The sequence below is a fragment of the Varroa destructor genome, unplaced genomic scaffold, assembly GCF_002443255.2.
Source record: "Varroa destructor unplaced genomic scaffold, Vdes_3.0 BEIS01000007.1, whole genome shotgun sequence".
NCBI lineage: Eukaryota > Metazoa > Arthropoda > Arachnida > Mesostigmata > Varroidae > Varroa > Varroa destructor.
The window spans coordinates 11,601,584-11,623,933 of record NW_019211460.1 but is presented as its reverse complement, the minus strand read 5'-3'; the positions used below and the strand labels follow the sequence as shown (position 1 = coordinate 11,623,933).

The 22,350-nt window shown below is 39.6% G+C and overlaps 3 protein-coding genes and 1 long non-coding RNA gene across 6 annotated transcripts in view; 2 read left to right on the top strand and 2 right to left on the bottom strand.

Moving 5' to 3' along the window:
* Positions 1–35: 35 nt before the first annotated feature.
* Positions 36–1,968, top strand: ND-ASHI (NADH:ubiquinone oxidoreductase subunit ASHI). 2 transcript variants are annotated; one of them, XR_002674861.2, is made up of 5 exons: positions 36–280; positions 970–1,186; positions 1,436–1,565; positions 1,668–1,731; positions 1,837–1,968. XR_002674861.2 is itself a non-coding variant. In XM_022814079.2 (4 exons), exons 1-4 carry the CDS (start codon positions 142–144, stop codon positions 1,900–1,902), a joined length of 552 nt encoding a protein of 183 aa, XP_022669814.1. In that variant the 5' UTR covers positions 38–141; the 3' UTR covers positions 1,903–1,968. The 2 variants fall into 2 exon arrangements, 1 of the variants encoding a protein (XP_022669814.1); XM_022814079.2 differs by lacking the exon at positions 1,668–1,731 and having other exon boundaries at positions 38–280.
* A 1,156-nt stretch (positions 1,969–3,124) lies between these two features.
* Rpn6 (regulatory particle non-ATPase 6) lies at positions 3,125–10,001 on the bottom strand. Its single transcript, XM_022814069.2, has 7 exons — positions 9,809–10,001; positions 8,647–8,754; positions 8,112–8,343; positions 6,627–6,726; positions 5,867–6,079; positions 5,271–5,705; positions 3,125–5,022 (listed from the first exon to the last, which is right to left on the bottom strand). The coding sequence occupies exons 1-7, from the start codon at positions 9,927–9,929 to the stop codon at positions 4,927–4,929; spliced, it is 1,305 nt and encodes a 434-aa protein (XP_022669804.1). The 5' UTR covers positions 9,930–10,001; the 3' UTR covers positions 3,125–4,926.
* Positions 10,002–10,220: 219 nt separating this feature from the next.
* Positions 10,221–19,593, top strand: LOC111253890 (putative RNA-binding protein Luc7-like 2). Of its 2 annotated transcripts, XM_022814076.2 has the most exons (8): positions 10,771–10,807; positions 12,317–12,411; positions 13,129–13,398; positions 13,536–13,634; positions 16,965–17,109; positions 17,330–17,502; positions 17,784–18,058; positions 18,450–19,593. In XM_022814076.2, the coding sequence occupies exons 4-8, from the start codon at positions 13,539–13,541 to the stop codon at positions 18,556–18,558; spliced, it is 798 nt and encodes a 265-aa protein (XP_022669811.1). In that variant the 5' UTR covers positions 10,771–10,807; positions 12,317–12,411; positions 13,129–13,398; positions 13,536–13,538; the 3' UTR covers positions 18,559–19,593. The 2 variants fall into 2 exon arrangements, with proteins under 2 accessions (XP_022669810.1, XP_022669811.1); XM_022814075.2 differs by lacking the exon at positions 13,129–13,398 and having other exon boundaries at positions 10,221–10,807.
* LOC147754317 (uncharacterized) overlaps positions 19,553–22,350 on the bottom strand; it is a 6,561-nt gene continuing 3,763 nt past the window's right edge. The window contains exons 2-3 of the long non-coding RNA XR_015317767.1: positions 21,617–21,650; positions 19,553–21,406 (exon numbers count right to left, since the gene is read on the bottom strand). This is a non-coding gene — a long non-coding RNA (uncharacterized LOC147754317). The remainder of the gene's footprint in view (positions 21,407–21,616; positions 21,651–22,350) is intronic.

The window sequence follows — 22,350 nt, the reverse complement described above, 5'->3', positions numbered from 1 at the left end:
GAAAATTTCGAAGTTCAGCTTTTCCTCCTCGATTTTCGGGACCTTGTCCGCGTCCAGTTGAGTTGCCGACAGTGCGATGTATATGCGAAAATAGATGCGCCCTTCTGTTGTAGTTCGTCGAGGACGAGACCTGAGTGAAACATGGCGTTTGCAGGAGCGCGAAATTTTCTCGTAAAAGCGTTGCCAGCAAAGGGTGCCGTGGCCAACTTTCACACTGGACAATTCTGTGCCGCCGTTCTCACAAACCGTGACTGGAAACCTGGTCCCTACCCAAAGACGGGTAAGCGCCTAGTTCATGCATTAAAGGTCATCGGCGCTGAAAAAACTAAACATTATGCAGGGCTCTTTTTGATCAACCGTTATGCCTAGATGGATCGGCTTAGGTACTTCTTACTTCTATGGTTTTTTTACAAATATCACAACCCCCTTAGAAGTGATCGTTGGTGGAGCCTTTGTCTGTTGGGAACTTTTATTGTACATTCTCAATATATGTGTATATGCTTTCAGATGATCTTCTGAGAAATATTATTTTTCCTTAAGCTTATTTAATTTGTATGCTCGATTTCAGCGTAATTTTCAGCCTACTAAGATTGGCCGATCAAAAGAGACCTTACAGAGAAAATCAAGCAGAGACGCTTGTATTGCTCTCTGTATAAGCCTAATAAAGCCTATTTGGATTGAATTCGTAATTCGTTCAAGTAAAATTTCATTTATCTGAAAAGTTTCTGCAAGTATGAACCTATTTTTTAAAAGTTCATATAATTGCTAAAAGTGCGCATAAAGTATGTTTTTGCAAATAGAAAACATACCTATGCATAAGCACGTTACCTAATTTTACCTGTAATTTTAATTTATCCTCGACTATCCCAGTGACTGCATCACTAATTGAATCTGTGTATTCGTATTGTGCTCCACCATGGTTCCTATTGTCATTAACACTTAACTCTCATATTGTGCTTTGAACTTCAGAGGCCGAACGTCGGGCAGCAGCTAAAAAGTACAATATGATCTACGAGGATTACAAGCCGTACCCTGAAAATCATGATGACACCATGGGAGATTACCCTATGCTGCCTGCACTCGGATTGGAAAGCAAGAATCCCTATGCTGCATATGATTTCCCGGCCTATCGGCGAAACTATGGCGAACCAATTATGCACGATTTCGATATGTACACTCGTGAAAGGTGTTTATGATAAACATGAATTTGTTATTTCCATTTCAATCGTATCAAGCTCCCTGCATGAGATATAGGGACTCCAGTATGGCTTCATCATCTCTAACCACTAGTAATGCTATATGTGTACCAGCTAATATTTACTATTCGTTACGGAGTCGTTATCTAAATGAAAAAGTTTAAATAAATACTTTTAATTTATATAAAAATTTAAAAAAATAAATAAGTTGTTGTTGTATTGGCTCCTGATATTTTCAGGTGGAACGTTACCGAAAGGCACCATGTGACTCTAATAAGACAACTGTTTGCCTTCTTAGGAGTAGTCGGCGCTGTAGCGGGATATCATGCTTTATCTGAATATTACAGCTTTTACTGCGAGCTTTCACCTGTACGTGAGCATTGATTTATCTTCTTTTTTAGAAATAATTTTTCTAATTATCTACTTATGAATTTCGCGGTTTAGTTTTTCTTTGTATTCTAAATCTTGCAGGATCACTCGTAATTGTTTAGCAGTTGGAATCGTATAATGCAAATGGATTTCAAAAACTGTTGATGTGAGTAGTATATTAAAATAAAAACATGAGATATCTTACTGTCCATCAAACAAATCCCGTCGTTCAGGACAGTAAAAAATTCACAAAACCTTTTCTGGCTTTCAGGTGCCCATTACCAAGCAGTACCCTCGGGAGGGAGTGGTGCACTATACCTTTGAGCCCGCAGATTAGGATTTAATTAGTATGACAATTTTTTGTTGCAAGTATGAGGCTAATAAACATGTATCAAGTTAGTCACTTGGTGTGCATTTTTTCTTTAACAGTGCAGAATCTTCTTGGTTACCAGCTACGTCTACACTCGCTGATAATCTACCTACCTACAAAGCATGGCTCTTTTAAAACTGCACGAACACTATGTCGAAGCCCATTTTATGTATTTCGGCATTGAACTCCGCCTTCAGTACAAGAGGGCAATCACGATCAAAACCAATCTTTGTATGGCGTAGTTTATCAAACAACGAAGCTATTTGTTGTTTGACTTTAACGAGCCGAAGGTTAAAAAAATTTAGAGGTCCATCTGGTTTATAGAAGGATATATACGAAACTGTCAATTTTGTATAGACCTGCAAGTATCTAGTAGAATGTCAATTAAAACTGCCCACACATGAGCAGCTAGTTGCACAAATAGAAAGACTTTGTATAAAGTCGTCGACTACCAACATGTTAAGATCAATTTGAAGGCATCAGATCAAGCCTACGTTACATCAGTTGCCGATGAGCTTTGAGGTTCCTATCATGATTGCGCACTTAACGAGCTGATAATGTTAAATTAACTCGTGTTTATAGATCGGATAACTCGTTAAAAATCCAATGCGCGTAGATACCGTTTAACCAACCTATATCATTCGGTATTCCAGATACTGTTATTAGGATGTAGTAAAATTTTCAGTTTGACTACTGTCGGTACTATTTTACGCTTTGATAAGTACTAAGAGGATTGGCTGCACTATTATCTACTTAAAACCGGGCTAATCCTATTCTTAAAAAATGGCGTAGCTTTTTTTAGTTGGGTTTGTGAGACCAGCCCAATTGATTCAAGCCATATTAGCTTGACTACCCTTATACATATCCAGATAAAATCCTTTTCTTGCTGTTTGTAGATAACGCCCATTAATGTGTTAAACCTAATTCTCGGTTACCACTTTCTTTAATAAGGGATCACATTCACATAATTGTTAGTGGGCTCTAGGAGCACATTTCTTTCTTTTAAAACTTTCGGTGAACTTGCCCTTCTTCGACGCATAAAGCGGTGCGGTAATTGCTATTTGTGTCATACTTAAATACATAAATAAGTGTCAGGTGCACAGAAAAACGCTTTTTTAGGTGAATCGAATAAGAACGGTTTTTACATCATATAAAACTAAATATTAATTTACCATAAGATTACTCGATATTTTCGTCAAAACGTCTCGGCATCTTCCCATTTATTTTTATAATAATTAGTAATCGTCGTTTCACCTTTGTTTTTCACATCATATTCATACAGCATTTGCTATTTGTGTATTTTCAATCAAGCCGTTCTCGCCGTTTTAGCCATCGCCACTGTGGCATGCTGTTAACGACCCTACTGTCGCATTCTTTAGATATTTCAATAATTCACGTTCACTTCATTGTTCTTTCCCAGACCGCCGTGGTCATCAGATGTGTGCTCCATACATCACCCTAGGTACTCCTTGAAAATAGTACGCCTGTTAGACGCATTCGTTAGTAGCTCTGTGTGAATGGGTGCGTGTATATGTGTATGTATGTGTGAATGTGGCTGTGTGTCCGTGAATCTGTGAGTGTGTCTGTGTGTATGTTTGTGTATGTCTGTGTGTCTGTGCGTGTTATCTGGTATCGCCTTATTCTAATAGTGTAAAAGTTGCGTGAGCGACGACCTGGATACTTGTGGCATGTTCCTTAATTTGTTTTTAGATGGTGTGCAAATGTGTTTTTTTTGCTTTCGTAGGTCTTTCTGTTTGTATTTTTATGTTTATGTTTGTACGTTTATGTTGTTGTTGTAGTCCTACTTTGTGTTTGTAGGTTTCTGCAAGGATCAAGGCTGGCAGGTGTCTTCCCTCTGTTCCACTGTTGAGAGTAATATGATAATATTAGAAAAGAAATAACAGTTTTTATTTTACACGTGTGTACTTTCTACAATCTAGTCGCATCCAGCAAAACTATTTGTTGTGGTGACGCTCAGTTTACTGATACCTTATTGCGAGGTCAATGTATGGTGCGCCTGTCTGTCTGCAACGTACTTATGTTTTTCTCTTTGTTATAGGCAATTCTATGGATGTCTCTATTTTCACCTCGACTATACAAAGCTTCTTCCAGCTGTTGCCGTCGATCCGCTTAGCTTGAACGCAGAAAATGTATTAGCATCGCACTTACTGGTATATTTCCGCTTTTCACATTTTTTTTTATTAACACCACACCGTGAATAAATAACTAATCTATTTAACTAGCCATCTTCGACCGCGGCTATTTCATATTGGTAAATATTCTACCCATGACGACGACTACTATTGAGCATGGGCAACGCAGTACCCTTCGAAAACCGCTTTTATCCCGGTACACCGAATCCATTATTCAAAGTAATACGAGATTTTCTAGTTTTGTTTCTTTAATTAACAGCATAACTGAACTGACGAATCTCACGATTTTTTTACGGTAACTTAAAGATTGTATTACTGTCTATACAATACACTATCCGTATTATTACACAGCATACATTTCTATGAAAAGAGATTGGCCGACAATAGTTGATAAGCAATCGTCGCCATGAAATAACTGCGTTTCTCATCCGTAACGTCCTATAATTTCTTTAATCCTCGCGCAGGTGTTTGACGCGATACTTCCTTTAACTACCAAGCCAAGATTTATTGATCAATTAATTAATCAGTTATCAAAAGTAATGTTTTGTTTTTAACGGGCCAATTTAACCAGATCACTTAGTGTAGTCCAGATACAGTATTTCGTGGCATTCAGTCACCTGCACACCAATGTTATATATGAGATGATATTTCATTATGGTGTTGAATTCACATGGAAATCGAAATAAACGTGGGAGCTTTCAGAGGAAAGAGGCAAAAAAAGAGGGGATAATTGCAACTGAATGGAACTAGGTCGGTTGTGGCAGATAGTTACGGAGTTGTTATTCTCATGATGATTTTAAGTTGTCATCCACGATTCCGCAACCGTAGCGTTGTGGATCTACGAAAGTTTCTTCGCTTTATGGTACAGTGCGTCGACTACTTTTCCCATTGCATGAATCACTTCCAAGGCACCCACATACGTCTTATCCGTCTCCTAAAAAGCCGAGTAAGTTTTATGAGTTAACTAGTTTACAAAAAATTTCTTCGACACGATATTTCTTCCTAAGATAGATCCAACAATACCAGATATAAGTGCACATCGACAAATAATTTCTGAACACCTTGACTTATTAGTGATGAAAGGAGACGCTTACGTTTTCCCGATCGAGTTGTCTTAACTTAATATACATTCTCATCATTTAACCAGTAAAGAACCTATAGAAAAGATAAATGGTTCTATACCTGTTCCTCAAAGATGATAAGTACACCTGTGCCCTGATCGAGTATACCCGAAAACTTCTTGTCAAGGATCATTTGTGACAGCTTAAGCTCAACCTTTTCTCGAGGGAGCGCAATCACTTTAGCTACGTGATCAACTTGGACCCTTGAGTAAGGCTCGATAATGCGGCATAGATTTTGTTCTAGCATTTGATCGTAGAGAGTTTCAAGGTGGGCCGCAATGATCGGATCGTCCACTAGCTCCTTTTTGTATCGACCTAATGCCTCCTGAAACTCGGCAAGCGAACGTGACTGGGATGACTTGGCTACGGCCTTCATCGCTTCGATCTCAGGGCCAGCGTGACGTAATGCCAGTTTACCCATTACTATCGAATGCACATCTTCTGCCAGACCCAACATTATTTTGGACAACAGCATATATTTCAGCGCGGTCAGCGCCTGTAAGCACAATATAATTACACAAGCAGTTATTATTACAACAGGATAGTGAATATAAACGTAGAACGCTACATTTAAGGCAAAATTTTCGAAATAACTATTAATCGAGTAAGATTGTGCCCAAGTATGTCCTTTCATTTTACTAGCGACTCGATTATCACCTTCACACTGGACACCGAGTCGTAACATTCGAATGCCTCGTAGAAATACGAGAACGCCGTCTTAAAGTCGCGTTCATCCGCGGCATGAAGTACTCCCGACTGCAAGTCCAGCTGCGCCTGTAGCTTTGGTGGACAGTAAATTGCGTTAGCGGTTGTACGCGCAGACGTCAAGGCGGCACGAGCTTTCGGAAGGTTACTCAAAGCGTGGAACACCTAAAAGAGAAAGAGTATCGAAGACCCAGAAAGCAGCCTTAGCAATGGTTTTGTTTGTCTTTTAGTACGTTTTATATGGGAAATTATCCTTTTCCATTCGGTAATTGAAATCAATACCTTTGTCTCTGTAATAGTTATTTGTTTAACTAAGCGTAGCACCCCCAGGTATCGCCGCGCCAGATATTGACTTGTCATATGATTAAAAAATAAGGGTAGCTCTCTTTACAACATAGTAAATTCGTGTCTTATCTCTAAGTTTCAGAGTTTCAAAACACTGTGTAATTATATTTTCGAACGTAACACAGTTCTGAAGGAAAATTCGAAACCATTGAATAGAATTTAAATTTATTATGTCAGCGCAGCTATTGTCCATTAATACTAAAATGATGAATTTAGTGTTCAACTATTTTGTATGAGGTAGTCACTATTTGTAAACGTTTTATTAGTCATCCACGCACAGAACATCTGTGATAAAATAAAGTTTAACTTTTTTTTTTTGTATCATCTAAGAGTCGCAGAATATTTACTAAAATAAAAATACCCATACTTTTGATTCTAGAAGTTGTACTTCAACGAGAAGGTCCTTATCATCCATCTTCCTCAGCTCACGGAGAAGTTCACCGATTAGCTGCAGTGCCTCCGTATACCTGGAAAAAGGAACACCATTGCTGATCTGAGTTACACCTATTAGGGTACCTAATTGTGTACTAACTTGAACCTGTAGGATCACTCATTTCATAGTCAAATCAAATAATGCTGTTACAAGCAAATCCGGAAGGTTTAAATTGAATGACTTTTGCGCTAGTCGAGCCAGAATGATACGACTTTTTATTATGTGTTATAAAATACTATTTTTTTGCACATGTGTCAGTGCTCTGGCAACTTCTGGTCAGCCACATACCTAGTACATGTTTTAGGCATAAACTTGCCCACTAATTACCCTTTGTAAGGCATGGAAACCCCCGTAATCACATGGACATAGATCGGGCAGTAAGCAAGTTGAATAATCTCTTAATCAATTCAAGAGTATTTGAGACATGACAATGAGGTCTGGTGTCTCCAAGTAGTCAGACTGCGTTCTTTGCGTGCGAACGATAGGCCTCTCAAATTTAAAATAGCGGGCTGTATTTATTATTTCATGTTTGATCAGCATCTCATAGCAGATATCCCTGTTGCCCATTGTAAGTTTTACCAGCATCTTATGTTTGAGTCTCTCTGCGGCTGGCGGCAATAATTGAACTATCCCTCGTCTATGGCGACTGTATGCTGCAGGCCAAATTTTTTAAATTTTTTAAAAATGTTGATTAAATCTTCGCAAATTGCACGTGTAATACACTACATGTTTTCCCGATTGGCCTCAATTTGGACTGGTAAATTTCTTCTTTTCTTTCAATTGTTGCATTTGCACTATTTGTATTATAGTTCTAACACGTTACATGTGAGGCGCCAATTTTGACCAACAGAGTCGTTGGACTTCAAGTTCTGCCTTTTTGAAAAGCCTTCTCAGTTATGGCAATGCGTTCTTCTTGTTTGGATCCCGACATCTGATCACTTCCTTGCTTTCAACTTTTCAATCACCGCTCTTTCAATCAATGCAAATGGTGCAATGTTTGTACCATGTACGTCTCCTTTCCTAATGTCTTCACCAAATGAATTTTCGGAGCGCTGTGGCTTTTGAGAAATAAAAACTCGATCACTGACCGTTGATTCTTCAGACTAAAAGATGTTTTTTCTCTTCATCTTATTTCTCTTAGTTGAAACTCAACCAGTTTCCCTGAACAATTTTCCAGAGACTAAACCATCTACTAGTTATATTTTGTCTGCTAGCGGCACGTAGTTAAAAAAATTATGTAACTTCAGAGTCCTCTCAAGTTACATAATTTGCTTGTGACTAACTAATTAATAACTCTCAATGGATTGCGAGAATCGAACTGGAATTTGCATTGCTCAACGGGCATAATTTGGGAACGTATACGCTCTACTGTTTAAAGGAATATCTTTGGAACTAATACCCTGTCACTTCGGCACTAACCTTTTCGTGTCGTAATACAAGGCGATAAGCCTCGTTTGGAGAGACTGTCTGAGGAACGTCCTCTTTTCCTGCTGAGACCATTCTATGCATTCTCTGCAAAGGTCTACTTCAAGACCAGTGCACGCCTCCATATCCAGGAAAAGGTCTACTAGTGCTCTGACCAGCTTGGCAGCTTTTGCTTTACTCATGGTATTCAGGAACGGCCGGGTGTTCTTAATCAGCTCTCCAAGTTCTACAATATAACAATGACATCGATTTCGTCACATTAAAAAATAAATGTTGAATACTTACGTTCCTGTCTCTTATAGTTTCTCTATATAATATAGTAAGGCATAGCATCAACAGACTCTTGTCCTTTTGATGAAACTTTCATATGTTAAATTGAACTTAAATTCTGTACACTGGACAACCTATCCCAGCAACGTACTCCTTACACTACAAGCCTAGTCGACCTGTTCGATAAAGTCTATGTAGATTCGATGAAGTCTATGGCTTGTATGAACTCTATCATCGATAAACCGTGGCTTAAGTTTACCCTGAGCTTTGCCCTCCTTGGCAAGCCTGTGCCCCATCTCGAGAATGGACTGCACCTTATCCTGGACAACAGCGTCATCTTCAGTTCCAGTGGGCAGTTCGGGAAGACCTGCCAACATACACCAAGCAAACACAATCAGACCAGGCTACTCTATAAAGCTATTAGAAACGTTCGTTTTACCGCTCGTGACCACACTTGTCTAATGGCAAAAAAAGGTTCTCTTTATTAACCTAGTGACTAGCTAATATAGATAAAATATATAAGGATCGATTCAGCACCAATAACTCAAGCGTCTTCCCATGGCGACCTGATTGTTAAATAATTCACATTCGAGGCAGCCTTTAATTATACGTTGCAATTGCGAAATACGGAGCTCCTTTCCGTTAAAAGACAAGTAGTCCTTCCTTAGTGGGAAACAGTCGCATTATCAGCTTATTACCTCGTACCGAATTGGGTTCTACCAATAGTCATAATCGTTTCTGATGACAAATTGAATTTATATCTCTTCACTCATCATGCCCATAAATTGGAAGAACTTAGTTAAAAATAAGCGAATAAGTTCACAGAAATACTTCAGCACTTTCTCATATCCAGTGCATTTCCTATGGGTTCAATCGGATCGATTAGATCGATGCTTTAGAAAAATAAATCGTTCGAAAGAAGATAAATTTGTTCATCCTTTTTGCTCAACAATTTATGTAGAGATATTTTGTACTCGATAATCGAGTTTTATTTTGCTGCCATACATCGAATCAATATGTCACCTAAAGATTAGCGAGAAAAACCTCGCTCATGTCTGACTCTTCGTATTGATCTCAATCGCGAAAGTTCGCTGTGAGCAAGACGCAATATTAGTAATGTAAAGTTAACCATGGATACACGTTTAGATTGCACTGGTGAACTCCTTGATTTAGAGAAGGGCGCGCCAAACTCATGCTTCAGGTGGAAACACAGAAAAAACAAAAAAAACATGTCACATGTTCTCTAATGGTAATACACCACAACCATTCGCTACAAAAACCCAGAGAAACCCGTAAGGATACATATGATGACTGGCGAAAATATCGGCGGGTCCGAAATAGTTATTTGACATCACGGTAAAATAAGATAACCCCCCACAATGTTGCACGCTAAACGAATCCGCATAGTCGTGGCAACTCACCGACAGCCTTCTTTATAGGGAAATCCGATTTCTTGTCGTGTGGTCGCAGATTTTGGTGGACATCACTGGGTACAGCAATAGTCGCCATCTTGGCCGTCTTTAAATGAAAATCGTTCTGCATCTCTACGGCCCAGCACTCTGTTAGTTCTACGGCCACTGATTAGCACACTCAGGGCGATCCGACTGAGATCTGTGAGAGCAGAGGGTTGAGCGTAAAGCGTGATTTTCTTGTTTTTTTTTTCGTTTTTCCTAGTTTTTTAGTGTTGGACGGGGAAGTGCTTCTAAAAATTCATCTGCTCCTGTTTTCTACACATAGCACTCATTTAGAGCTGTTAATGTACCACCGCCACGCTCTCACCTACATGATAACATTTATGTGCTCTACAACTGATATATTTAATCATGTATCTACATAAAAGAGTTGCAAGACTGACGCATCGCATTCTTAGGATATGAGACATTTGTATCCTTGAATAATTAATTATCTACAGAAACTCATTGTAGAGTACGGTTTTCACAGGTTTTTCACCAACGACCACTGCAACTGCGTAGGACGCGCAATTTCGAAACCATCGAATCTTCGATCCTAAGCGGTAAATACGATCTCGCTTTTAACCCAGGTTCACCGCACTATCCATCGAATCTGCTGTACACAACCACTTCGTGGGTTAGTTGTCGTCGTTTTTATCCGTAATCGCGCTGGACCCTGTATGGTAGAGTTCGTCAGTGGTGTAGGTGATGAGCCAACATACCTTGTGTGCCTTAGCAGTCTGACGTTAGATCTGATCAAATTGTGCGACAGGCCTATCTTGGCCAGGTTGTACAAGGCTGATTGCGTCAGGTTCATTGTACTGCATGTGATCCTGAGTTAAGTACACGAAAATTGTGTAGACCGATCTATTTCCTTCTGAGAACGTTGACACCAAAACGTTTGGGCGATGTCGGCCCATGAACAGATGCGAGCTATGCTCGATGAGCTCATGGGAACTGCAAGAGATGGTAAGTATCCATGCTGAAGTACTATATAACTAAAAACCTCTACGAGTATGTTACGAGCAATGCGTGCTATTATTTTGGATGTGGAATAAGTGAGATAAGAAAAAACGTTTGTAATCATGATTCAAATTGGCTTAAACATTTTTCTACAACAATCCAGGCCCGTGTTGGTTGAACTTACATGTTTGCAATGTATGTGCATCAATGTTTTAGTAAAACGATTTGCTTTGTTATGTTATTATCAAGTTATTACAATAAGCATAAACAATTCTTCTGAGTTATAAAGAACACTCATCACATTCAAGATATGTATCAATCAGCCGGGCAGGAAATCAAGCGACCGTATGTTCTTAAAATCGTGCGTTAGCTATTTGTCCAGTATGTGGAAAATTACTAGATTATCAGCACCTCGATCGAAGGTTCATCAACAACAAGGTCTGTCCAATATGTGTTTAATTACGTCTATTGTCGTTGTTGTTTACGTATCGTAAAACGGTATCAAATTTTTGTCGAATACAAATAGCGATCGATGATAGAAATAAGATTATAATCCACATCTTTGAGTCAAATTGTTGTTTTATGACTGTGCATAGTTTGCCGCACAGCGATTTTTTTGAATTATTTTTCATTGTAATAAATAATATAAGGCCATTTTAGCAGGAAATTGTTTGTTCAGATCTGACCGTCATGTTTTTTGTATTGGCTAAAAGACATCTATATCTATTTTCAGTACGTTACGACGATCTGTAGATACTATATGAAGCACGGTAGTTCGTTACATATTTTTCGTTATATAATCTGTACAGACGTTGAGCACATGATTTGTGTCAAGGTTATTGTTTTTATGACAAAGTCAACAAACAGTTTCCAGAGTTATCCCTAGTGGACTTGCTCAGCTTCGTTGACAACTGTTTTTCCCAGCTGTACCGAGATGCTCTTAGAGTGCTTCGGCCGATTTTTCATATATCGTAATCTGTTAATTCTCCACTATTGGGCACGAGTGGATGTTTCGCAAATGTGTCAGCATCTGTAATATGCCACTAACTGTCGCTGACTAACCGAGCTTCCCTAGAGTTTGAAGCTATGACGTGTAGCTGCGACCTCGTAGGGTTTAAGAGGCAGTTGCATCCTTTACTGCACGTGTTTATAGACAACGCAGGTAATGCACGAAATAATTGAAAAATTGAGTGATATAAAAATTATTCCGCTTCGTAAACACGAGTACGCGTTATTCAAATATTAAATGTCTGCGTAAATATTTGTTCAATTGATTTCTTAAGTTATTTGTTTCATGCAATGTTATTTTTACAACGTGCTAGGTGGCAAGCTCGCGTCAGGGACGCGGTTTGACATTTTCCTTGGCTAATCTATTTCGAACATTAGCATTTGTTATATATCCAAAAAAAAGCATGAAAATACATACGTGAAATATATAGTTCCCGTAAATGAATTGCTATTGCATTTGGAAGATATGAAATAATATGATGACACATTCGTCCTTCTACGTTACAGGTGATTCGACAAATGTTCATGTGAATTTTACCGATCGTAAAGTTTGCAAGAGTTTTTTACTCAAGTGCTGTCCACACGATATTCTAGCAGCAACCGTAAGTTTCTATAACATATCTAATATTCATTCCTAGGATTTATGGGGCTATGTTACGTTGTGAATAACTTCGGCACGAATGACAGAAATATTTTTTAACATGACAACACCGAACATTAATGAGCCTTGAAAGGTATTAATGAATTTTTAAAACGAAGCCGTAAGCAGAAAAAAACGCGCGAAAAAACCGTTTAATTCTAAACTCTGTTCCATATGGGTGTTTACGCTGATATGTAATAGTTACAAAAATAATATTATTTAATTATTGCCAATAGTAACTTATTACTTTATCGTAAGTCTTGGCGGCAATTTACATAGGATCAGGGTTCTTATTTAACTGATTAGGTTAATTTCGGTTGTTAATCTGGCGGTATCGCTATGTCTAGACAACGTTTTGCAGAACTATGGTTGCGTAATTTTTAGTAGAGTGATGTTTGTCATTTTGGAACAGTTTCAAATTCTCTATCTAAAAAAATGCTATCGATTATAGCGGAGTAAATGCATTATTTGCAGACATCTCAACATTACGCGAGGCATATTCACTATGGTCAGAATGAACATCATTCTTTTACATTTGTGAACTTACTTTATTTTACTCGTTGATATCGAGTTTAGGTTAATTGCTGTAAATGGGGTGGCTTCCGCGTTGCCAGTTCGTATACAATATCATAATCATTTTTTAATATAAATTCGTTTTTTTTTTTTATAAATCCTTTAGATACCCTCAAAAATACAACAGCATGCCAAAGGTTAAGAACACGAAATATCTATCGAGTCCATCAAATGCAGAATAGATATGTCTCTGACTATTGGAGCGAGACTTACACATGTTCGATGCTGGGATGAAAACCCGTTGAAGTCGATGCCTTGATAACAGGCCTCTGGAGTCGTGGAATGGAATTGCTGATGCTTTTTCAAACGTTTGCTCAGCGGCCAATACTCACACAATATGTACTAAGAATTAAAACAGCGTCAAGGATTAGATCTCGTAAGCAATAAGCAAGAATTGAACCCGTTTTGTTAAGTAGACAGTTGCATTTGACGAGGTTATATAGAACAAGAGAAATATAAGAAGATTATCTGGCAATTGTTGCCTGCGCGCATTAATCTACGGTTCTGTTTTAGCGCATGGATTTGGGTAGCTGTTCTGGTACTCATGATTTGGCCCTTCGAGCGGACTATGAAAATGCGGCCAAGGACAAGGACTACTTCTACGACGTTGATGTAAGTTTCTCTCCCTTATTAGTTCGTACAAATGGTTCAAAGTAGATCAATTGATGGATGTTTTAAAACGTCGGTTAAAACTAGCCACGGCTCGCCCTTGAGGCCAACTTCATCGGTTGCGCCCCCACCACCTCAGGGATTTGCTCTCTCCCCATGTTTCTTTGCTACTTTCTTCCTTGTTGCAAGCTGCAAGCCAGCTTTATTCCACTCATTTAGCTTTTTTTAGATGATGGACTACTGCTGCGCACAGCAGGTGGATGCGAGCACGGTACGGTTTATCTAACAGAGGAGGTTTGATTAGAAATTTGAGGGGGTGTCATTGTAAAAAAAGGCGTTCTTTCGTTGTTCCCTGCGTGTTGTGTGATCGGGTGGGTCGACAGCATCTAGGTCAGTCCGATCTGCTGGCGAGTGGCCTAAACCCAGCCACAGCTACGATTGGGCCAACTGCAAATACAGCCAGACAAACGTCTGAGGGCTCCACCTGCTGCTGCTGCTGTTGCTGCTGTGACTTGAAAGTCACATCGCTTGGCGAGCTGCAAGGTTGCTCAGACGTGCGTGGCGCTGAAACACATCTGCAGATAGGTGATGTGAGTTGCGCCAGGTAGATGGGTTTACAGCTGCACACATCAGACAGACAGAGTGGGCAGAATTACTGGAAATAGTCAACATCATTTCTCCTTCATCTTCTTCCTCCACAACTTGTGCTCCTTCTGCGAGCACAATCTTCGGAGACCAGATTCGGTGTTCCTCCGGCGTCCGCCGGATCTAGCCGGGCTCCATTTCACGCGCTGGTCGTAAGTCCCTTCTTTTCATTGATACTCTCAACACTCGATTGAATATTGATTCACTTCTGTTATATGTCGGACGTGAAAGGATGGCAAGCTTTTTGGCGAAAAGCAGAATCTGTCCATCGAGCTACACGAAAACACCGTGCTTAGCGACGCAGAATCATATTTACAAAATAAAATCGTTTTCTGGGGAGATCAAACGGAGGTAAACTGGTATACGGGTAATTTTCTCCTGATTTTTCTCTGCTAGTGCTATGTCAGGGAGTCCACAAACAGAAACCGAAAAAAACACCTGAAATAACTGTCTTTTCTTAGAAGATAGTGTTTTCGAAGATTATTTCGTTTGTGTTCATTTGAAACTTTCGTCTCTCCCCCCCGTATTTCTGCATGTCCATGATTTCCGCTGTCCCTATCTGCGAGCTTGACCTCCTTGCCTTCAATCACAGTAGTGGCCCTTTCAAGCTAGCTTAACGTTTTCATGTAGCAGTATCTTGCGTAGCAATAAATAGTATTTACTAGAACATAATTAATCGGTTACTACGAAACAGCCATGAGACAGTCATTTTCTCAAGTTCCTTTTTAATGGCCACCTCGTGTGGGGTGCCTTTGGACCACTGACCTTATCATGATGAATCATCCGCTAGCAGTTACACATGCTAAAACGAGTTAATTACTAAAAGTGGTGTTTTGCTGTTGGTCAAGGAGGTCAAGTGGCTATTTTTTGCGCAGAAGGGAACACATTCGTTGTAGTAGTCGGGAATGGCCACCACTATTTCTAGTATGGATCAATCCTCCTTTGATACTTTATACATCTACGATGAACAATCCGACCGCCGGTAAGTTGACGCGGTCCAACGCTACGCGTCCTCTCATAGATCTCTCGTTGGACGTCGAACGTCGTGCCTATAGGTTGCGAACAGGTTGGAACCCTCGCAAAGGGACTAGGGAATCCTCCTTGATCTGAACCTCGCTGATGAACCACAGCCAATCTGGCCCAGCGGAATGTAAGTTAAACCCAATCTCAAGTGAACAGCCGAGGGCGATCTATTTTCCAATATCATTCACGGTTAGCTAATTTCGTATTACGTGCTTATTCTGGGAAGTCCGTATTTCGCTAATAGCATCTTGTTTGTTGAACAGAACATGGACACACGTGCAATCAACCCACAAGTCAAAGGAGAATTAATATCTTAAAACAGTCGTGATTCATAAATTAGGTTAGATATGAAATACGGTCGTAAATTGCTACTTGTACGCATATTGGATCCCTATAAAGTAAATGAAAAGTTTCTATATTTTTTTTTTGCCCATCATTCTTTCTTTCGTCATTATAGACCTAGAATAAATAGCGGAGCCCGCTATCACTCTTGATTAAGGATTTTTGTGGCCGCGTGAGTGAAACGTGCAGGAGCCTGACATAGATTTTGTTCTCGGGATGTAATTAGAATTCTTTTGTTAGCTCATCAGCGCCAGACTAATTTCAAATGAATGTATATGGATTAATAACATCATCTTTAATAAGCATACGAAGGTGGAGCATATTGTTAGTTAGATGTTTCTGTGCGGGCCTGTATATGAGTGAGTGCTTACGTGTAGAACTGTGGGATGCTACTGACTGAGCGATTGGAGGATGTATACTGTTCGTGGTTGGTGTGTACTTATTCAAGTCAAGAGCTGATGAACGCGGACTCGTGTGAAACAGTGAAAGACAGTAACTCTCTCTCTGTCACAGTCATCCGTGCTCGCCGCCCGCTGTGGTGAGTATTAAAAGAAAAAACCAACCGAAAAATCGTCGGCAAATAACGCACGCGAGCCATGTGCTGCAGTCAGCTGTGCTAGCTCATCTTCGCGCATCTGGTGTAAGTTTGAACCGATCAGCTTTCGACTTCTCATCACATCGTCATCATCTCCCCAGAATAGTTGAAATCGGCTATTCATCAGACTTTTACACAATGAACGAAACAACGAGTTAATACAAAACGACGAACTTTGCACCTTATTGCATCTAGAGACCTTTACACATTGACAACACTTGATAAGCAGATACCTAATAAGAATCGGACGCTGCTCTCCTTGCCAATAACTATTGGCTCCGAATTTGAGCGCTTGCCAATCTTTGTTTAGTATCAATCAATCAAGATATCCACTGTGACGTCGTCGGCGTCCACTGCCTTGATTTGGTTTATTTTCTTACGAAAATGTACCCTGTAAAAATGGAAATAAATCAATGTGTAAGCTTTCCGAAATAAGCAAGACGGTTTTCTTTTAAATAGGTTAAATGTTCTTGAGTTTCTCTGTGGGACTATCGTTACGAGCAAAAAAAGTCTTCGATAGAGAAAAAATCAGTCTAAAATACCATCGGAGGTGATCTATTAAACATTGACGATGACCGATATTTAAGTAAAAACTATTCCAAGTTAAAAACATTGTACTACGTTACAGCCGTCGAGTACCGTATAGCTTACTACTCCTAAGTTTAGCAAATTAGATAGATTAATTGTTTTCTATTTTGTTTTGTGCCGTTTATGACGGTCATTTGCAGGCATTGGAACAGCTCGAACAGTTTGTCAAAGAGTGTGATCGACGAACAGATCAGGCAAAGAAAAAGTTAGCGGAAACTCAAGAAGAACTCAGCGCGGAGGCCACTGTGAAGCTGAACAAGATTAATGAGCTTGCTGAAGAGATCGGTACGTTTACCGTTCTGGTTTACTCATTGAACCAACGACGGTGGTCAGCCCTTAAATCGTAGTAAAATGTTTGATTTTGTTTAGCCCTACATCATCCTTATTTTTGCCAGCATATTCAAATCATGCAACTTGGTATACTAATCCAGTTTGTATTTTCCTGTTCACTGACTCTGAGAGCAATAAAATCTTGTTGATTTGCATTCTTGGATTATTTTTTTAGGTAAAAAGTTGGCCGAGGCAGAAGCCAAAGGCGCAGAGGGTCTCGTTGAGGAAAGTATGGCTATAATGGAAGAAGTTGAAAAAGCCAAGAAGAAAAAACATGAAGCTGAAACACACTACCGCAACTCGATGCCTGCTTCCAGCTACCAACAACAGAAGCTGCGAGTTTGTGAGGTCAGTTCTCTGTGGCTGAAACCGGTCCACGTGAGCTACAAAGGCCTATCCCGGGAAATGTAGCATATTTTCATCTGTAGACGACTAGAGTTGTTATGTCCTGCTTGATGGAACACCACCATCTATTAAATTCGTTTAAGTGTAAGAGCAGTTTGCCGTTGGCAACCGGAGAACTATCATACACCTTTTACAAAAAATTGCTGTATAGAAACAGGTTTTTGCGTCAATGATCTATGTCACCCAAATAATTACAAATTTTTGAGTATTGTGTTCGATTTCAGGTCTGCTCTGCATACCTAGGTATCTACGATAATGACCGACGTCTTGCGGATCACTTCGGGGGCAAATTGCATTTAGGCTTTATAGAGATTAGGGAAAAACTTGACGAGCTGCGTAAACAGGTCGATGACACCCGAAAGGCAGGCAAAGCTAATCGGGAACGTGACGAAAGGCGGGAAAAGGAGGCCCGACGGGAAGAACGTGATCACAGGGAACGGGAACGAGAAAGGGAGCGTGATCGAGGCCGCGATCATCACGCTAGACATCACAGGAGGAGGTAAGAACGTAGCAACAAAGCCTCAAGTAGCCTCATCAAAAAAAGTCTCGCTCATTTTAAATGTGAAACCAGCTCCTAAACCAACTTGAACAGTTTTTCGCCTTTTTGCAACTCTTAGATTTAATAACAAAGAATATAACAGACCTCAGGAGTAGTCTAGCCTCTGCACATGAATAAACGTCTGATTGACACCATAGCATAGAAGCTTTCAGGCTGGCGGCTACTCTAAGATAAATATTGTATTTATATATAGTGTATTCTGTGTGTATTTTTCCTAGGTAGGTATACCCATGATCGTGCAGTGGTGAAGTATATATCTGCTAAACTCGAAATATTTATTCAGATTCATACAGGCTACTGTATAGCTTGTACGTTTTTTTTTTATTTTTAGGTCGCGTTCACGAGACCGTGAGTACCGGCGGCGGGATCGGGATCGTAGAGACCGTTCAAGGGATAAGGATAGGGGCAGTAATAGGCACAGACACCGGCGGGATCGTTAGTAATCGTCAAATAGAAACGAGGGTTCCATGAAAGCGGGGAGGCAGTTCCAGGGGCTGATTCCGTTCGTAGAGGATGAGTAGGTCTGTACCAATGCATTCAATGGCATATTACAAGAAGTAAACTGAGGCGCGCAACAAGCTTGTTGGGGACCGTGGTTCAGGGATAGGGAGGACGAGGACTCATTAGGGAGGGTACACGGGAGAGTATACTGTACTGTGAGCTACTGTATTTATCTAAAATATAAGTGGGATGGGGCTGGGAGTGGCAGTGAAGGCCAGGGAAAGAACCTCACTTCTGACGCATAGTTGTCAACTAAATATGACTACAGAACTGGTTTGCGCTGCTGTTCGAATCGTGTGCGTACCCCATACGTTCAGCAGCATAGGTGGCAGCATGGAATTTTCCTGTTTTCTTGTTTGTCTGTTTTTTTTTATATTGCGTTTGTGTTGTGAAATTTAAATAAAATAAAATCAATTTGAAATATACCAAGCGGCCATCAGTAAAAAAACGTATCGCTTGCCAGCTATTTCGATGTATACGCTAAACCGGGTTGTTATGTTAATAATAATAATTATTATTATTAATTGTGAATGATTTAGTACTAGTGGGAAATACATCTGGAAGCAAAAAAAAGAAAGATAGCGTAAGCAAATGCAAGGTCATGTACGGTTCGGTATTGTCCAACTTTGGTTGATCACTAATCACTACATCGTAAATTTACGTCTACATCATTTAAATAGTGATCGAGAAGTATATACTTTTAAAAAAGAGTATTGCGGAAACCGGGACCATTAGCTCAACCGGAGTTGTCACCTACAATGACTCAAATAGGAGTCCTTTATTATCAATTTCAACGGATCCTTTGTTATGCGACAAATCTGGTAACAGTGAAAGATTTCAGAATAATGCTAATCTATGTGTGAGCTTAGACGAATACCTTTGGCATAGATAATTTCGACCTATGACTCACTAAAATAAGAACGGTACCAGTAATTAATTTCAAATAAATAAGCGAGCCAGTTTATTAAGAACAACACGTCTTTTCTGATTTAGTTTAAACAGCTGACTGTTATACAGCTAGAATTACTTCGTATGTTATGTCTTGTTGATTGATAATTTTTGCGGGTTTAACCTAATACACTTCTGTAGGGAGGCACGACAAAGAAAACGGTATTTTTGGAATGACAGGTTACTTTATAGTCGACTGTTAGAAAATACCTGACAGGGAAGTTCCGTCAAGCCGAACTTAGCTCACTTGGTAGATTCTGACATGGTTTATCGTAGAGTTGCGGATGCGTTGTTAGAATAATTTAACGTTGAAACTGAACGATCAGCCACCGAATTTAACCGGGTGCACTATTATGCTCAATTCGTTGTGGGTACCAAGTACTCGCTGTAGCCTGTTAGTCTTGGGTCCGGGCAATATGACTGTATTGGAAATCAGACGAGCGGTAGATCCAAGAATGACCGGAAGACGTTTTAACCAATGATTTCTGAAACTTAGTTGTTGGATCTGCCGCGGACGCTTTAAATTGCCAAAATCGTATCTTAAATAGTAATTTTCACATAAATTTCGTAGCACTTATCTGTTATTAGTGGTGCAAAAAGCGGTCTGTGGCCGCTTTAAATCAAAGGATTTGCCGCCCAAGTCACTGCGCCGCCGTTGTCGATTACGTTAACTTTTCAACAAGTAACATAATTGGTCTTTGAGCTGCTTTTTTTCTCTCACATCTTTTTTTGAACTTTTTTTGAAGGCATACACGTCCAGCATTGAGAATAACTATTTTCATCATTAATCATATCATGAAACATTAATTTTGCTTTAGCCATAAATGGAGCTAAGCTGGGTGAAATTCAAGTTTACAGGTCGCTGGTGTCATAATGATTGACAGATATGGCACCAGACCACCATTGAAGCACGTGGACAAAGTAAACAACCTTTAGCAGTTGTTGAATCTAAAGTTAATTTCTGTTAAAAAGAAAAGCTTCGATTTTGCTATTCTGGTTTTGTGGCGCAGACTTGCAAGTCGGGACGAAGATAATATACTTATGCTTACATACGTTGCCTACTTGTTCACTGTTACTTCGAATAGCACTCGACAGAGGGTCCAGTGCTCTTGAAGCTTTGGCAAGTAATTCGGCCACGATTATGAAAATACGTGCCCCCAATTCTCCGTTATTCGAAATAGACTGTCTGGTTCCTTTCTAACAGTTGAGTAGAATGCGCATGGGATTGTTTTGAAAGCAATTTGCCGTAGAGTCTATCTAGAGCATACGAAGCTTTAGCTGTTACAATGCATGACATATGGCATCGAATGCCGGTTTTAATTCATTTAATAGAGTTCTTATTGAACTAGAAGGACATTTGATAGAGATGTTCAAATGACGCGTTCACTCATTTCTCCGTGTTGAGTGTGTATGAGACGGCCATGAAGACGATTCTAGAAGGTATTGCAGTGGTTTTGAACGTCGTAGACTGCCTTCGATATGCTATTTTCGACAGGAAAGGAGAACAGCTGTTCATGATCGGCGTAAAGAGCCGCCAAAAATACGCTTATATGTACAGTGTACAAATTGTCGTAGATTTGGGTCATTCCAGTGTATAGAAGATAAATTAATTATTAACCCAGCATTAGGCATTTTACAGACAGAAATCCAGAACAGAGCTCATTTGTCGTAATCCCCGTAGTGCATCCAGACGAATGTACCACGTCTGCCGATATTCGTCCATGTGTCGATTTCATAACACTGCTTGATCTCGGGACGCGTCCACCAGTGATTATTGGTTGCAGCCTTCACCTATCTAAGATTAGCAGGCCGGCTGCTCATCTGTGTAATTCTTCGCTTCTTTCATTTTTCCAATCCGACACGGATATCGAGTGGACACATGTATTGAGGAAAATGAATATCATTATAGGAAGTATAGAAATGGTCATGGTTTGGTCATATTTGGTCACTACGCATTTTAACTGATCTAATACATTTTCCTTCGACAATGTAAAGTTTAATTATATCACAACTATAGAAACTGTACATAAGAATTTACATATTGCCTACCATTTGTTTCGCAGTTGTTTGCCCTGCCTTGTATCTAAGAAGTACATTGCACAAGATGAATCAGCCAGCAGTAGTTGCGACAACGATTTAAGTGTTTAAGGCAAATAGTTAGAATTAATGGTTCGAGTTCTTCTCTATGTACGATAAATATATTCCTAATACAGTTCTATTTACGTAAACGAAGCAGTAATATAGTTTAAGCTTTAAATCTTCAATTTGTTATTTTTTGCGAGTAATTATTTCATAGAGTATTGTACCGGAACAGATACTTTTACATACAGTAAATAGTCAGTAATAGTGTTTGCCTTCAACTATGACGCTAATGCGTAGCCTGTTAATTATGCTGTCCAAAATGCGAACTCATGCGAAACCCATATATATATATATGGGTTTCGCATTTATATATAAAATACTAACCATGTAGGCTAAGTTTCTAAGCATAGGTCGTACGAACTATGTAATGTATTTCAAATGATTGAATAAACATACTCGATTATTTCAAGTCAATCAAGACTCATCAGGGTCAACGGGCAAGCCAGTTGACGTTACATTGCAAAGTTGTGTGGCAGGATTATCTGATATAATAATAAAAAATTGCAGCTTTATTCTCAGAAGGCAGTAGACTAATACGGTACGCAGAGCAGACTGGAGAGACAGGATATTCATGTAGAACTTTGGAACCCTTTAAACCATTAAACCCTATGACATATACCCTTCTGTCCTGGTTCGAACTA

Coding starts and splice junctions, on each gene's coding strand:
- ND-ASHI (XM_022814079.2), top strand. CDS start 142: ATGGCGTTTGCAGGAGCGCGAAATTTTCTCGTAAAAGCGTTGCCAGCA. Junction 1,187..1,435: donor GATATGTACACTCGTGAAAG/GTGTTTATGATA, acceptor TGATATTTTCAG/GTGGAACGTTACCGAAAGGC. Junction 1,566..1,836: donor TTTACTGCGAGCTTTCACCT/GTACGTGAGCAT, acceptor TCTGGCTTTCAG/GTGCCCATTACCAAGCAGTA.
- Rpn6 (XM_022814069.2), bottom strand. CDS start 9,929: ATGCAGAACGATTTTCATTTAAAGACGGCCAAGATGGCGACTATTGCT. Junction 8,344..8,646: donor CAAGGAGGGCAAAGCTCAGG/GTAAACTTAAGC, acceptor GTTATATTGTAG/AACTTGGAGAGCTGATTAAG. Junction 5,023..5,270: donor TTATCATCTTTGAGGAACAG/GTATAGAACCAT, acceptor TCGGCTTTTTAG/GAGACGGATAAGACGTATGT.
- LOC111253890 (XM_022814075.2), top strand. CDS start 10,747: ATGTCGGCCCATGAACAGATGCGAGCTATGCTCGATGAGCTCATGGGA. Junction 17,110..17,329: donor TGAGCTTGCTGAAGAGATCG/GTACGTTTACCG, acceptor TTATTTTTTTAG/GTAAAAAGTTGGCCGAGGCA. Junction 18,059..18,449: donor GCTAGACATCACAGGAGGAG/GTAAGAACGTAG, acceptor TTTTATTTTTAG/GTCGCGTTCACGAGACCGTG.